We start from the raw sequence: 16949 nt of genomic DNA, 5'->3' as shown, positions 1-16949 counted from the left end.
TCTGGTTGTGGTACGTGGGCTCCAGGGCGTATGGGCTCTGTAGTTTGCCGCACGTGGGCTCTCTTGTTGAGGTGTGTGAGTGAGTTCAATAGTTGTGGTGTGAGGGCTTAGTTGCCCTGCGGCATGTGGGATCTTAGTTCCCTAACCAGGGATAGAACCCACGTCCCCTGCATTGGAAGGCAGATTCTTTCTTTCTTCTTTTTTTTTTTAACATCTTTATTGGAGTATAATTGCTTTACAGTGGTGTGTTAATTTCTGCTTTATAACAAGGTGAATCAGCTATACATATACGTATATCCCCATATCTCTTCCCTCTTGCGTCTCCTTCCCTCCCACCCTCCCTATCCCAACCCTCTAGGTGGTCACAGAGCACCAAGCTGATCTCGCTGTGCTATGTGGCTGCTTCCAACTAGCTACCTGTTTTATGTTTGGTAGTGTATGTATGTCCATGCCACTCTCTCACTTTGTCCCAGCTTACCCTTCCCCCTCCCCATGTCCTCAAGTCCATTCTGTAGTAGGTCTGTGTCTTTATTCCCATCCTGCCTCTAGGTTCTTCATGACTTTTTTTTTTTTTAGATTCCATATATATGTGTTAGCATACGATATTTGTTTTTCTCTTTCTGACTTAATTCACTCTGTATGACAGACTCTAGGTCCATCCACCTCACTACAAATAACTCAATTTCGTTTCTTTTTATGTCTGAGTAATATTCCATTGTATATATGTGGCACATCTTCTTTATCCATTCATCTGTTGATGGACACTTGTTTGCTTCCATGTCCTGGCTATTGTAAATAGAGCTGCAATGAACATTGTGGTACGTGAGTCTTTTTTTTTTTTTTTGCGGTACGCGGGCCTGTCACCGCTGTGGCCTCTCACGTTGCAGAGCACAGGCTCCGGACGCCCAGGCTCAGCGGCCATGGCTCACGGGCCCAGCTGCTCCGTGGCATGTGGGATCCTCCCGGACCGGGGCACGAGCCCGTGTCCCCTGCATTGGCAGGCGGACTCTCAACCACTGCGCCACCAGGGAAGCCTCAAAGTGACTCTTTTTGAATTATGGTTTTTTCAGGGTATATGCCCAGTAGTGGGGTTGCTGGGTTGTATGGTAGTTCTATTTTTAGTTTTTTAAGGAACCTGCATACTGTTCTCCATAGTGGCTGTATCAATTTACATTCCCACCAACAGTGCAAGAGGGTTCCCTTTTCTCCACACCATCTCCAGCATCTATTGTTTGTAGATTTTTTTGATGATGGCCGCTCTGACCGGTGTGAGATGATATCTCATTGTAGTTTTGATTTGCATTTCTCTAATGATTAATGATGTTGAGTATTCTTTCATGTGTTTGTTGGCAATCTGTATATCTTCTTTGGAGAAATGTCTGTTTAGGTCTTCTGCCCAATTTTGGATTGGGTTGTTTGTTTTTTTGATATTGAGCTGCATGAGCTGCTTGTAAATTTTGGAGATTAATCCTTTGTTAGTTGCTTCATTTGCAAATATTTTTTCCCATTCTGAGGTTGTCTTTTCGTCTTGTTTATGGTTTCCTTTGCTGTGCAAAAGCTTTTAATTTTCATTAGGTCCCATTTGTTTATTTTTGTTTTTATTTCCATTTCTTTGTGAGGTGGGTCAAAAAGGATCTTGCTGTGGTATATGTCATAGAGTGTTCTGCCTATGTTTTCCTCTAAGAGTTTGATAGTGTCTGGCCTTACATTTAGATCTTTAATCCATTTTGAGTTTATTTTTGTGTATGGTGTTAGGGAGTGTTCTAATTTCATTCTTTCACATGTAGCTGTCCAGTTTTCCCAGCATCACTTATTGAAGAGACTGTCTTTTCTCCATTGTATATCCTTGCCTCCTTTGTCATAGATTAGTTAACCATATGTGCATGGGTTTATCTCTGGGCTTTCTATCCTGTTCCATTGATCTATATTTCTGTTTTTGTGCCAGTACCAGATTGTCTTGATTACTGTAGCTTTGTAGTATAGTCTGCAGTCAGGGAGCCTGATTCCTCCAGCTCCTTTTTTCTTTCTCGAGATTGCTTTGCCTTTTCGGGGTCTTTTGTGTTTCCATACAAATTGTGAAATGTTTTGTTCTAGTTCTGTGAAAAATGCCAGTGATAGTTTGATAGGGATTGCATTGACTCTGTAGTTTGCTTTGGGTAGTAGAGTCATTTTCACAATGTTGATTCTTCCAATCCAAGAACATGGTATATCTCTCCATCTATTGGTATCATCTTTGATTTCTTTCCTCAGTGTCTTATAGTTTTCTGCATACAGGTCTTTTGTCTCCTTAGGTAGGTTTATTCCTAGGTATTTTATTCTTCTTGTTGCAATGGTAAAAGAGAGTGTTTCCTTAATTTCACTTCCAGATTTTTCATCATTAGTGTATAGGAATGCAAGAGATTTCTGTGCATTAGTTTTGTATTCTGCTACTTTACCAAATTCATTGATTAGCTCTAGTCGTTTTCTGGTAGCATCTTTAGGATTCTCTATGTATAGTATCATGCCATCTGCAAACAGTGACAGCTTTACTTCTTCTTCTCCAATTTGGATTCCTTTTATTTCTTTTTCTTCTCTGATTGCTGTGGCTAAAACTTCCAAAACAATGTTGAATAATAGTGGTGAGAGTGGGCCACCTTTTTTTGTTCCTGATCTTAGTGGATGGAAGGCGGATTCTTTACCACTGGACCACCAGGGAAGTCCCTATACATTTTTAAATGATCACCATGATAAGTCTAGTTGTCATTTGTCACCATACAAAGATATTATGTAATTACTGATTATATTCCCCACGCTGTACATTTCATACCTGTGACTCATTTAATTTCCTTCTTTTCTTAATAGAATCATGGATTTTTTTTCAAATTTATTAATTTTTTTGGTTGCATTGAGTCTTCGTTGCTGCACATGGGCTTTCTCTAGTTGCATCGAGTGGGGGCCACTCTTCATTGCAGTGAGCGGGCTTCTTATTGTGGTGGCTTCTCTTGTTGCAGAGCACGGGCTTCAGTAGTTGAGGCATGTGGGCTCAGTAGTTGTGGCTCGCGGGCTCTAGAGTGCAGGCTTAGTAGTTGTGGCACTCGGACTTAGTTTCTCTGCGGTATTTGGGATCTTCCTGGACCAGGGATCGAATCCGTGTCCCCTGCATTAGCAGGCGGATTCTTAACCACTGCACCACCAGGGAATTCCCTCATTTTAATCTTCAACTGAAAGTTTGTGCCTCTTTATCTCCCTCACCTACTTCTCTCCTCCTTCACCCCTCCCCCTTTTCTATCTTTTAATATAACTGTTTTTTTTTCTTTTTGGCGATACATGGGCCTCTCACTGTTGCGGCCTCTCCCGTTGCGGAGCACAGGCTCTGGACGCGTAGGCTCAGTGGCCATGGCTCACGGGCCCAGCCTCTCCGTGGCATGCGGGATCCTCCCGGGCTGGGGCACGAAGCCGTGTCCCCTGCATCGGCAGGCGGACTCTCAACCACTGCACCACCAGGGAAGCCCTAATATAACTGTTTTTAATGTCCAGAGTTTGTAATATGAGGGCCACCGCTTTCTCCCATACTCAAATTGATAAATTCTTAGTTGGCTGGTGAGGCCACTTGGGATACTTCTTGTCTAATTTGGTTTCTAGGAAGACTTCATTCAAGGCCTTAATGGTTACTGATCAAATGGAATTGTGTATTTCACCAGCTTTCTCATATTCCTTAATCCTGGCCTTTGAGAGAGACAAAAACTCAGCACAGCATTTGCGTCTTTTTCTTCAGCATCCACCTGGACAGTATATTTATGCTCTGGCACGAGAATCTTCAGGGCATTAAACTTCTTTTCAAAGTCATCTGCCAAGCCAGCCTTCACCACATTGGCCTTGTAGTCAGCCTAGTCATAGCAGGTAGATTCTCAGGTAGAGTAGCCAACTGGAGATGAGGGTCTCATTCCAGGATTTCAGGGAATTAACAGTGGCCTTTGGTCTTGGGGTATGATCTCCCCAAAAGCTACCCAGTTGGCAGCTTCCATTGTAGACTTTCTCCCTCTTGGATCACTTGCTCTGGGGGAAGCCATGTCATGACCAACCTTAAGGAAGCCTTTGTGATGAACTGAATATTGCTGCCAACAGTCAAATGAATAAGCTTGGAAGCAGATATTTAAGCTCTTTTAGATTGCAACCTCAGTCAACAGCTTGGCTGCAATCTCATGAGAGACTCTGTGCCAGAACTATCCAGTTAAGCCACTCCTGGATTCCTGACTCTCAGGCACTGTGTGAGATAATAAATGTGTGTTGTTTTAAGCTATTCAGTTTTTGGACAGTTTGTTACACAGAAATAGATAACTAAGATACCTAGGGAGTGAATTAACATAAATAATACCAGGACCTAGAGCACTCTGATACGTCAAGGTTGGGATGGGGAAGAGGAACCAGCAAATATAGCTGAAAAGGAGGAAAATCAAGGGAATGTTCATGGACGCTAGATGACCATGTAATTGCTTAAGGAGGGAGTAAAAACTATGTCAAATGCTATTTCAAGGTTGAGAAAATTTAGATTGAAGATTGATGATTAATTTGCCAAAATTGAGACTTTGGAGACTTTGGCAACAGTAATTTCATTGGAGTATAGGGACAAGAGACTGATCGAAGTACACTGAGGGAAAGATGTGGAAAGACAGAGTATAGACAACCTTTTTGTGGAGTTTTACTCTAAAGGAGGGCAGAGAAATGGTATGGTAGCTGGGCGGAGATGGCTAGTGAAGATTTTTAAAATATGAGGATCTGCATATTTGAATGCTGATGGGAATAATTCTGTGGATAAAGAAGTTGATGATGTAAGAAAGAGGATTGAATGAGCAATGTCTTTGAGGAGGCCAGAAGGAATAGGATCACCAGTTCACAGGTGGAGGATTTGGTTTTATTTATTTATTTGTTTATTTATTATAAATTTATTTTATTTTTGGCTGCGTTGGGTCTTCGTTGCTGCGTGTGGGCTTTCTATAGTTGTGGCGAGTGGGGGCTACTCTTGGTTGTGGAGCACAGGCTCTAGGTGCACAGGCTTCAATAGTTGTGGCTTGTGGGTTCTAGAGCACAGACTCAGTAGTTGTGGCACATAGGCTTAGTTGCTCGCGGCATGTGCAATCTTCCCGGACCAGGGCTCGAACCTGTGTTCCCTGCATTGGCAGGTGGATTCTTAACCACTGCGCCACAGGGAAGCCCAAGGAGGGTTTGGTTTTAGATAGGAAGAAAGGAAGTTCATCCGTTGTTAATAAGAGAACAATAGAGAATATAGATATAGATAGAGGAAGTTGGTCAACTGGGTAGTGGGAAAATAAGGTGGTTCTCATTTAATTGCTTCTCTTTTCTCAGTGATATGAGAAATGAGATTGTCGGCTACAAGTGAGAACTGGAGAGAGAAGTTGGAGGTTGAGGAGAGGGGAAAATGTGAAATAATCCTTTCAGAAAGAATATGTCAAATGAATAAATGGAAGAGCTATATCTAGCCACTTAACCATCATTTAAAATGTTTTTTCTCTGGGAAAATGTTTTCTTGGATACAGTGAGGGAGCCTAAAATACATTCTTACTCCTCATCACGTGTGTGCATGTGTGCATACGTGTGTAAAGGGGGATAAAGGCCAGAGGTAGGAATTTCTAGCTACTAGAAGCATGTTAACTCTCTATACCTGTCTAAGGTAACCCCGTTAGGACTGTTAACCTGTAAAACTCTGAATTAAGGGGCAAGAACAGTTGCTTCCCCTGAGCGTAGTGAGGATGACTTGCTCAAACTCAGAGTTCCTTGCTCCTCATTCCTGAATATGGGTTAATTTGCTTGTAAGCTGAGCATTCATAAATCAAGAGCTACCTATATTTTAATATAGTTTTTCTAAGTAATAAAACACTATAAAGAAATAAAATTATATCAAGCCAAATGAAAAGCATACTTTTGGAGAGAAAGTTCATTGCTGCTTTGTATTGTTTCTTTCTTAATCTTTAGCAGATTTTATTATCTATTTCTTAAGGAAAGGTAAGAATATGTGAAAGTGGAGAAGAAAAATCTGCACAGGAGAGAAAAAAGTGATTTAGCAACCACAGGTTAGATTTTATGACTGCCTTCAACAGACGTTTCTGTTTTCTGTGTTTAGTCAAGTACTGATAGTAAAATTGTGAGTTTATCCATATATACCCTACCCTGACTGGGAGTAGTCACCTAAATGGAGATGTAGCATAAAGACAAATTATATTCAGTGCATGCTTCTCTATAATAGTATGATATGCAATTAAACTAACTACTGTGTACATGTTAGTTCATTACGGAAGTGAGCCCAATTGCTGATAGACTTTTTGAGAACAGTTTGTTCTGTTATTTCTGAGACCTATTTAGTGCCATTCTAAACTATCTGAAGCATCAAGACACTTTGAAAGCAGGCTATTGGTAATATAAATATCAAGTTGCTACCTCTTACAAACAAAGATAAATGCAAAAAAGAATCCATTAGTAGATAGTTGTAAAAGTTTAATTCTTTTAGAACTTTGAAAGGCAAAGCTGATTTCCCTATTTTCAAAAAGAGGTAAAAAGTTGATCTCAGGTAGCTAACATATTGAGTTTTACTGTATGCTAGGCACTATGCTAAGTATTTTGTGAATATTACCACTTAATTCTCCCAAGAACCCTGTGAAATAGGTCACTCTACTTATTTTATAGCTGAGGAAACTAAGGCTCAGAGGGGAAGACAACTTGCCCAGAGGTACATAAGTGGAACCTGGTTTTAAACCTGAGTCTGACCCCAAAGCCTTGTTCTTTCTACCACACTAGCATGATCTCACGAAAAAACCTGTCAATAACCTTTACGGCATCATAAGACACATTTTTACATGTGGTTGGGAGTTGGGAAGAGGTGCTTCTGAGTCACCAGCATGGGCTCACTAAAACCAAGTCATGTACTTTCCTTCTGGTGTGGTGGATTTGTGAACTGGCTTGTAATAGCAGACCAACCATCCTGCCTAGAACAACTAGAAAAGCAGGAGGAACACAAAAAACATCTGTTTGATGGCATTGGAAAGTAGCAAGATAACCAGGACTTGAAGGGCTGAGATCCCAGAGTGGAAATTGCAAAAAGTGAGATCGACAGTCTGAGCTGCTTTCTCCTTGATGTATTTACCAATTTGTAAGTGGCACAGGCTGAGGGGGCAGAGAAAGAGAACAGAAATTGGATGGTAAGAAGCTACAGATCTAAGCAGAGCTCTTGGCAATCTAATGGTGCTGGGGAAATACAAATTCAAGTGCACTTCTAACCAAGGTGGTAGGGCTCTGGCAAAGGACTTGGCTTCTAGTTGGGTCCTCTAAAGGACTACACTCAAAGAATGAGGGTAGACCATGTATAGACTAGTCTTACAAAGACTGAAGCCAGCTTCTAATTAGCTTAACCCCTAATTAGATTAAGGTGATACAATTCTAATTATCAATACTTGCCAGGAGCTTAAAGAAACCCTTACTGGAAGAAAATCCAGAACCTCTACAATTTCTTTTGCACAGTGTCTGTCATTCAATTAAAAGTTACCAAGCATAATAAAAGATAGAAAAAAATAGGCACTAAAAACAAACTCACAAGTGATCCAGATATTGGAGTTGTCAAACTTGGACTTTAAAATGACTGTGACCTGTGATTGATATGTTCAAAAAATAAGTGACAAGATAGTGAATTACACCAGGGAACTGGAATATGTAAAAATGATCAAAGGGGAATTCTAGAACTAGAAAACATAATAACAAATTAAGAATGCAAAAGGCAAGGTTAACAGCAGATTACACAAAGCTGAAGAGAAGATAAGTGATCTGGAAGATAGAAAATAACCATACTGAAGCTTGGAGAGAAAAGGATAGAAAATAGAGGGGGAAAAAAAAGCAATCTATGAGATACAGTAAAAAGTAAAAAGGTTTAACATACATACAAATAGAGTTTCAGAATGGGAGAAGGGACGGAATGAGGAAGAAACAATATTTGAAGAGATTAGTGGCTGAAATTTTTTTAAACTTATGAAATATTTCAATTCAAAAAACTCTGTAAACCCAAGCAGGATAAATTCAAAGAAAACACACATCATAATAAAACTGCTCAAAACCAAAATAGGTTAAAAGCAGCCAAAGAGGGACAATTATCTTTAAAGAGAAACAAGAGGGAAACTAACCCTTCAACAAAAATGAAGGAATCCAGGGCTTCCCTGGTGGCGCAGTGGTTGAGAGTCCACCTGCTGATGCAGGGGACGCGGGTTCGTGCCCTGGTCTGGGAAGATCCCACATGTCGCGGAGCGCCTGGGCCCGTGAGCCATGGCCGCTGAGCCTGCGTGTCTGGAGCCTGTGCTCCGCAACGGGAGAGGCCACAACAGTGAGAGGCCCATGTACAGCAAACAAACAAACAAACAAAAAAAAAAAAAAAAAAAGAAGGAATCCAGAAGACAACAAAAAGGTATCTTTACAGTACTGAAAGAAAATATTTACTGACATAGAATTCTATACTAAGTAAAATATCTCTAGAAATAAAAGCAAATTAAACAGGTTTCCAAGCAGATAAAAATTGATAGCATTTATTGCCAGCAAACTCACATTTAAAAAAATACAAAAAGGCAGAAGGATTATGATCCTTGACAGTTTCATGGAATGTAGGAAAGAATAAATAACAATGGAAAAGGTAAATATATGGGTAAATCTAAATAAGTATTGACTGATAAAACAATAATAATAATGTATTTTGGGTTTAAAATATATGTAGAATTAAAGCTATAACAACAATAACAGGAAAGGCTGAGAGAAGCTATATGGAGTTTAAAGTGTTCAGAGGTCTCTTTATTGTTTAGGAAGTGGTAAAAGTAATCATTTATATTATACTTTAATTAAACTCAAAGACTTATGTCATAATCTATAAGTTAACCACTCAAAGAATAGTAGCTAAATGTATAATCAACAAGCTAATAGAGGGGAAAATGGAATAATAAAAAATAGTGAAGCAAGCAAGAAAGGAGAGAAAACAGCATAGAGAAAATGGGACAGATGGAAAATGAAATAGTAAGACAGTAAACTTAAACACACATATATCAGTAATTATATTACATGTAAATAGACTAAAATCCAGCTAAAAGATAATGATTATCAGATTGGGTTAAAAAATAATTATATACTGCTTTTAAGAAACACATTTGAAATATATTAGGACACATGAAAAAGTAGAAAGTAAAAATATAGGAGAAGACATATCATGCAAACATTACCCCAAAACAGCTGATGTAGGTATACTAATATTAGATAAAGAACACTTTAAGGCAAGAAACATTGCTAGAGGTAAAGAGGATTATTTTATAATGATAAAAAGATCAACACCCAGAAGATACAGTAATTCTACACATAAATTCATCTTACTACATAGCTTCAAAATATATAAAGCAAAAGTCACATGACTAAAAGGAGAAATAGACAAATCCACAGTCAAAGAGGGAGATTTTTAACTATCTCAGTCACTGATATAACAAACAGACCAAAAATATCAACAAGGACATAGCAGAGTTGAATAAATCCTTAACAAACAAACCTAGATGTCATACATAGAATATTACACCATTAAATGTTAGTATGCACATTCTTTTCAAGTGTTTGTGGAGTGCTTATCAAAATTGACCATATTATGGACCACAAAGCAAGTCACAACACATTTTTTTTTTTTGGCAGTGCCGCGTGACATGCGGGACCTTAGTTCCCCAACCAAGGATTGAACCCATGCCCCTTGCAGTGGAAGTTCAGAGCCTTAACCACTGGACTGCCAGGGAAGTCCCCACAACACATTTTAAATGATTGAAATAATACAGAGTATTTTCTGTGACCATAATAATAAATACATTACAAAAATATAAAAAGAAAATAAAAATAATTTGAAATTACACTATAGTCTCAATTAAAGAAGAAATCTCAGGAGAAATTAGAGTATTTTGAACTGAATGATGTTGATAAAACAACATATCAAAATTTGTATGATGCAGCTAAAGCCATACTCAGAGGAAAATGTATTGCTTTGAATGAATATACAGTTGGCCCTTGAACAACACAGGTTTGAACTGCACAGGTAGGTCCACTTATACGCAGATTTTTTCCAATAAGGACGTACTGCAGTACTGTACAATCTGAGGTTGGTTGAATTTGAGGATGCAGAACCATGGATATGGAGGACCAACTGTAAAGTTGTACTCAGATTTTTTTTTTTTTTTTTGCGGTACGTGGGCCTCTCACTGTTGTGGCCTTTCCCGTTGCGGAGCACAGGCTCCAGATGCGCAGGCTCAGCGGCCATGGCTCACGGGCCCAGCCGCTCCGCGGCATGTGGGATCTTCCCGGACCAAGGCACGAACCCGTGTCCTCTGCATCGGCAGGCAGACTCTCAACCACTGCACCACCAGGGAAGCCCTGTACTCAGATTTTTTAACTGTGTGGGGGTTAGCACTCCCACATTGTTCGAGGGTCAACTGTTTTAGGAAAGAAGACTAGGACTTCCCTGGTGGCACATTGGTTAAGAATCCGCCTGCCAATGCAGGGGACACGGGTTCGATCCCTGGCCTGGGAAGATCCCACATGCTGCGGAGCAACTAAGCCCGTGCACCACAACTACTGAGCCTGCACTCTAGAGCCTGCGAGCCACAACTACTGAGCCTGTGCTCTAGAGCCCGCAAGCTGCAATTACTGAGCCCGCGTTCTGCAACTATTGAAGCCCACACAACCTAGAGCCCGTGCTCTGCAACAAGAGAAACCACCGCTCAACGAAGAGTAGCCCCTGCTCGCCACAACTGGAGAAAGCCTGCACACAGCAACGAAGACCTAACACAGCCAAAATAAATAAATAAACAAAGAAATTTTTTTTAAAAGTCTAAAAATCAGTGATCTAGGTATCATCAGAAAAAGTAATTATCCCCAGAAAAGTTTGAAGAATTGTGTATTGTAAAGTTTAGAAATTAAAGAAGTATAATAATCATTAAAGCCCAAAGTTGGTACTTCGAAAGACTAATAAAATTAAGAAATCTCTGGCAAAATTTGTCAAGATTAAAAAAAAAGAAGATGCACATTACCAATATTGGGAAAGAAAAATCACTATAGTTCCTGTAGACACTAACAAATAAAATATTATGAACAATTTTATGCCAAAAAAATTGTAAATTTTTGTGAAATGAACATATTCCTAGAAAACCAAGAAAAAAAATAAGAAAAGAAAAGAAAAAAATAGCAAATGGCTAAGAAAAATATAGCAAATCCGGATAGTGTTTTATCTGTGAAAGAAATTGAATCTGTAATTTAAAATCTTCTCTCAAAGAAAACTGAGGTTGAGATGGCTTCATGGTGAGTTAATTTCCCAACTGTTTGAGGAGGAAGTAACACTAATCATATAAAACATCTCAGAGAATAGAAGAAGGGAAAACATTTTGCATTTTATTTTATGAGTTCAACAATCCTGGTCCATTATGGAGTTTCCCGTGCCTATTATATATGTCTTAAAACTAAAATTCACCTCATACCTTTACTGTGTAAACAGCTCTTCACCAGGTATTTAACACATTAGATTTTGTTTATTCTCTTTACTCAATTCAGCAGATAGTCCCAGTGGCACAAAATGATTCAAGTGATGCTAAATAATTCTCCCTCATATGTACGCTGGCAAACTAGCATGAAACAGTATTCTAGGAAAGAAAGAGATTTTTGTTGACAGAATAGCCTCCTCCCCACCCTGTACTCTGGAAGCTGATAACATTAACTTTTACCTTAATGTATTTGTTTTTCTCCTGCAGACTCCATTAATAATATACCTCTTTCATTTCCTGATTGACTATGCTGAATTGGTATTTATGGTAAGTAACCTTCCACATAAAATCAGTATGTATGTATTTTTAATTTTAGAGTCTTTTTTTTTTTGTGGTACGCGGGCCTCTCACTGTTGTGGCCTCTCCCATTGCGGAGGGCAGGCTCAGCGGCCGTGGCTCACGGGCTCAGCCGCTCCGCGGGATGAGGGATCTTCCCGGACTGGGGCACGAACCCGTGTCCCCTGCATCGGCAGGCGGACTCTCTACCACTGCGCCACCAGGGAAGCCCAATTTTAGAGTCTTTTAAAATAAATTTATTTATTTTATTTTTGGCTTTGTTGGGTCTTCATTGCTGCACATGGGCTTTTCTCTGGTTGCAGCGAGAGGGGGCTACTCTTCGTTGCGGTGTGCAGGCTTCTCACTGCGGTGGCTTCTCTTGTTGCGGAGCATGGGCTCGGGTGCATGGGCTTCAGTAGTTGCAGCATGCGGGCTCAGTAATTGCAGCTCGCGGGCTGTAGAGCACAGGCTCAGTAGTTGTGGTGCACGGGCGTAGTTGCTTCGCAGCATGTGGGATCTTCCCGGACCAGGGATCGAACCCGAGTCCCCTGCATTGGCAGGCGGATTCTTAACCAATGCGCCACCAGGGAAGCCCTAATTTTAGAGTCTTTTATCTTCTTGTTTTTAAGGGGAAAAAAATCTATATTAGGAGCTGAGGAGTTTCTCAGAACATAAAAGCAAAAAGCTATCTTAAATGTGAATTCATGGAACTGTGATAGTTTTATGGATGTGTGAGGAGTAGTCTCTGGCATCTGACCAGTTCCAGTTCCTTATAGTTTTAAAATTTGATTTCTGGACTATGTATTCTTGAATTTCTAGCTTCATTCAGGGTTCTATGATTGGCTTTAATTGTGGTGCCAGTATAGAGGGCATCCGGAATTTCCTAAACATTCTGCCAAGACATTCTGTGCAGAGGACATGGGCCAGATGAGACTTTAAGGGCAAGAACCTTCAAAATTGAGAAAGCAGGGCTATGTTTTGAGTGTAGAAATTTGAAACACTTGTCTAATCTAGAGTTGAAAATCTGGGTCAAGTAGGAGGTCCACTGAGGTCTTCATTAATAATTATAATGGCTGTGGCTTGTTGAGGGCTTACTGTGCGCTAAGTACTTGACCTGCATCAGGCCTGCAAAGCAGTGGGTATTATTCTCATTTTATAGAAAACTTAAATAACTTGCGATTACAGAGCAGATGTGGGACACCAAACTGATGTAAGCCTCAGTGGGTCCTAGTCCTCAGAGTTTTCTGGTCAGACCTCCCTGAAGAGGCTTTATCTTTGTAGTCAAAGTGAGGGTTGAAGTTCTACCTGAATGTAAGAATTCAGTACTGGATAGTCCATCACCATCCCCAAACTCCATGCTCTGGCAGCATTCCATTACTCCTGTACTAATTAGAGTCATTTCCTTTTATTTCTCTTTCTCTTGACAGATAACTGATGCACTCACTGCCATTGCCCTGTATTTTGCAATCCAGGACTTCAATAAAGTTGTGGTGAGTAGTCAGTGGGTGGGACAAAACCAGTGAAATTCGGTAGCCTGATGATCTCTGTTATCACAAAAAATCAAAGGTCATGTACTTAAAGATCAGCTGTCTTAAAATCCTAAGAAGTGGGAGTGAAGCTTCTGGCTTGTTCAGCCATCCCTGGAATGACCAAACCCAAACCAATAAGACAGCTTTACTAATATATATAGAAAGGTCAGCTTAATCTTCGTGGCTTAATATCCACTCACCTATCCAGGTTCAGACTTTTTGGAGTAAATGGAGTTGAACTACTGTTATATTAATGAAGACCCTTAAAAATCTTCCATTCTGGGCTTCCCTGGTGGCGCAGTGGTTGAGGGTCCGCCTGCCGATGCAGATGACGTGGGTTCGTGCCCCGGTCCGGGAAGATTCCACATGCCGCGGAGCCGCTGGGCCCATGAGCCATGGCCGCTGAGCCTGCGTGTCCGGAGCCTGTGCTCCGCAACGGGAGAGGCCACAACAGTGAGAGGCCCGCGTACCGCAAAAAAAAAAAAAAAAAAAAAAAGTCTTCCATTCTTTTCACCAGTTTTTCTTTCCAAAAGAAAATGAATAGAGCTTTTAACTCACTGTCTTATGCCCATCCAAGGTAAAACTGGATTCCCAATGTAGTTTCTATTTCCCTGCAGAGAGCAATCTTAATTGGAAAATTTGGCATGTATTAAATACCTATTGAAAACCATATGTAATAGCCAAGGAGAATTGTGTAGTGGGACCATTCTCATTTTCCTGGATTCTGAGAGAGTTAACAGATTAACCATGTGTACTATCTATGTAGTTATTTTAAAAATTGTCTGCAGTCCTCATTGACTGGCTGGGAGTCACTGAGAGGATTTAGACTGGGGTGAGTGAAGGCTGCATTCCATTGATGTTGTCTGTTTGTGGTTCATTTTCGCTTGTGTTACCAAGTAATAGAACCAGAATTAGCAGTCTGCCTTTCTGTGCTCTGGTCATCAGTAACATAAAGTGGGTAAATTCTAGAATTTTAGACCTCAAAGAGGTTTTTAAAATATCTGGACTGAGGGTTCTTAATTTGGGGTCCATTTATAGGCTTAACGGGTCTATAAAGCCCTTGAAATGGTATGAAAAATTGTGTGTGTATGTGCTTATATCATTTTTTCCAAGAAGAAAGTCCATAGTTGCTATCAGTGCTCAAGGAGTCCTTGATTACCCCCCTTAAGGGATTAAGAACTGCATATTAGAGACTTAACATCACTAAGACCAGGGAGTATACATCTTAAGCTAATGGAGCATTTGTGACAACATGGGTGAACCTTGAGGACATTTTGCTAAGTAAAATAAGTCAGACAGAGAAAGACAAATACCGTATGATCTCACTTATATGTGGAATCTAAAAAAGTCAAACTCATAGGAATAGAGAGTAGCTTGATGGTTGCCAGGGGCTGGGGGGTGGGGTAAACGGGGAGATGTTGGTCAAAGGTACTAACTTCCAGTTGTAAGATGATTAAGTTCCAGGGATCTACTGTGCAGCATAGTAACTCTAGTTAACAATATCGTATTGTATACTTGAAAGTTGCTAAGAGAGTAGACCTCAAATACTCTCACCACACACACACACACACACACATAGTTATGTGAGGTGATAGGTGTTTTAACTAACCTTATTGTAATATTTTGCAATATATGTATATAATATGTCCAATCATCATGTGTACCTTAAACATATACAATGTTATATGTCAATTATATGTCAAGAAAGCTGGAAAAGAAAAGAAAGGAAAATTTTAGGGCTGATGTAAAATGCTTTAACAGGATTCCCTAGAAGGCCAGAGATGAAATAACTGGGCATGAGATTTATAAGCAGAGGAATTCAGAAATAAAATAGTAGTGGTTATTTTCTTCTCCCAAGGTAGTTCGTGTATGTAAACTCCAGTCTTTGTTCTTTGAAGTTACCTGCTCAAATATTTAGGGGTGGGACTTCCCTGGTGGCGCAGTGGTTAAGAATCCACCTGCCGATGCAGGGTCCATGGGTTTGATACCTGTTCCGAGAAGATCCCACATGCCACGTAGCAACTAAGCCCGTGTGCCACAATTACTGAGCCTGTGCTCTAGAGCCCGCGAGCCACAACTACTGTGCCTTGAACCCGTGCTCCACAGCAGGAGGAGCCACCGCAATGAGAAGCCTGCGCACCGCAACAAAGAGTAGCTCCCGCTCGCCGCAACTAGAGAAAGCCCCGCGTGCAGCAACAAAGACCCAAGCAGCCAAAAATTAATTAATTAATTAATTTAAAAACACCCTCTTTATCTCATCTATGAGAATTGGGCGATTGGGATTGACATGTATTCACTGATGTGTATAAAATTGATGACTAATAAGAACCTGCTGTATAAAAAAAAAAAAAAAGTGCTTTGTACCAGAATGATTACTGTGTGTTGTAGGGGGAGGGGGCTACTTGATAATTTTATGTTGTTTTCCATAATTCCTTGGAATTTTCTTTCTAAAATAGATAAATTTCCTTTAGGAATTCCAGAAAGCCTTTAGAGAAATATTCTTAAAATTGTTTGCTTTACAAATGTATGTTATTATTTTATTGAGAAATAAGATTAAAATCATCTTTCTGATTTTAAGATAGAAAAAATAATGTAGAGAATTTGCCATTCGCAGACCTTCATTAAAAGAATGATCAAAAAATGTGTCTAAGAAGGAAATAAGTGGAAGGAAGGACAAGCATTTACTGAGTAAAAGAACAATAATGAAGACTTATTTGGGGACTGTTACAACAAGATGGATTGATTCACATGTTTCAGTGATTAGAATGGACATCTTTGGAGGCCACTAGTCTGCCTATCATAGTGTGCTTGGTACTTTTACTTTCAGCATCCTAGTGGGCATGTCACTGGTGGTATCTCCTTGTGGTTTTAATTTGCTCTTCCCTAGTGACTAATGATGTTGAGCATATTTTCATTTGTTTATTTGCCATTTATATGTTTTCTTTTGTAAAGAGTCTGATCAACTTGTTTCCCATTTTTATTGGCTTATTATCTTTTTATTAGTGAGTTTTAAGTTTTCTTTATATATTCTGGATTTAAGTCCAGAACAAATAAAAGTTTTATAAAAAAAAATCTATTAAAAAAAATTTAGGGGGTGAAGGGTCATGATGTTTACAACTTACTTTCAAATGGTTCTGGAAGAAAAATGGTTCCCGTGTGTGCTTTTGTCTGTGTGTGTGTGTGTAGAGATAAAGAAAATGTGGCAAAATGTTAACAGTTGGTGGATCTACGTGTTTTATTGAATTATTCTTTCAACTTTTCTGTAGTTTGAAAGTTTTAAATATAAAACACTGGAGAAAAAAATAGCATGTATATATGGGATATATGTGAATATCTAAGGGAGGTTTGGTGGCTTTCATCTAAGAACACAATCAGATCTTTTCAAAGAAAATATAAAACTGAAATGTGTTGGGGGTTTTTTTCTGAAATGTGTTTTAATGAAAGTTGATTAGAGATGCTACCATCATATGCATTCCTTTTTTTTTTTTTTTTTACTGATCAGCTGTCATATACTCCAATTAAAACCATTTTTAAGGGGAGGAGAAGCTTATGGGGAAATAAT

The 16949-nt window shown here is 39.6% G+C and overlaps 1 protein-coding gene and 1 pseudogene across 4 annotated transcripts in view; one reads left to right on the top strand and one right to left on the bottom strand.

The window, feature by feature from the left end:
- Nucleotides 1-16949, top strand: part of PIGU (phosphatidylinositol glycan anchor biosynthesis class U) — a 125091-nt gene that overhangs the window by 9108 nt on the left and 99034 nt on the right. For 3 of the 4 annotated variants that reach the window (XM_030830853.2, XM_030830850.2, XM_060284726.1), the window contains 2 exons: nucleotides 11790-11849; nucleotides 13286-13348. The exons of the other annotated variant lie outside the window; for it this stretch is intronic. In XM_030830853.2, the coding sequence (XP_030686713.1) occupies nucleotides 11790-11849; nucleotides 13286-13348 (123 nt within the window). The remainder of the gene's footprint in view (nucleotides 1-11789; nucleotides 11850-13285; nucleotides 13349-16949) is intronic. 4 annotated transcript variants of the gene reach the window in all.
- LOC115839180 (ATP synthase subunit d, mitochondrial pseudogene) lies at nucleotides 3553-4049 on the bottom strand (annotated as a pseudogene).

The sequence above is a fragment of the Globicephala melas genome, chromosome 15 (assembly GCF_963455315.2).
Source record: "Globicephala melas chromosome 15, mGloMel1.2, whole genome shotgun sequence".
NCBI lineage: Eukaryota > Metazoa > Chordata > Mammalia > Artiodactyla > Delphinidae > Globicephala > Globicephala melas.
This window is presented reverse-complemented; position numbering and strand designations above follow the sequence as displayed.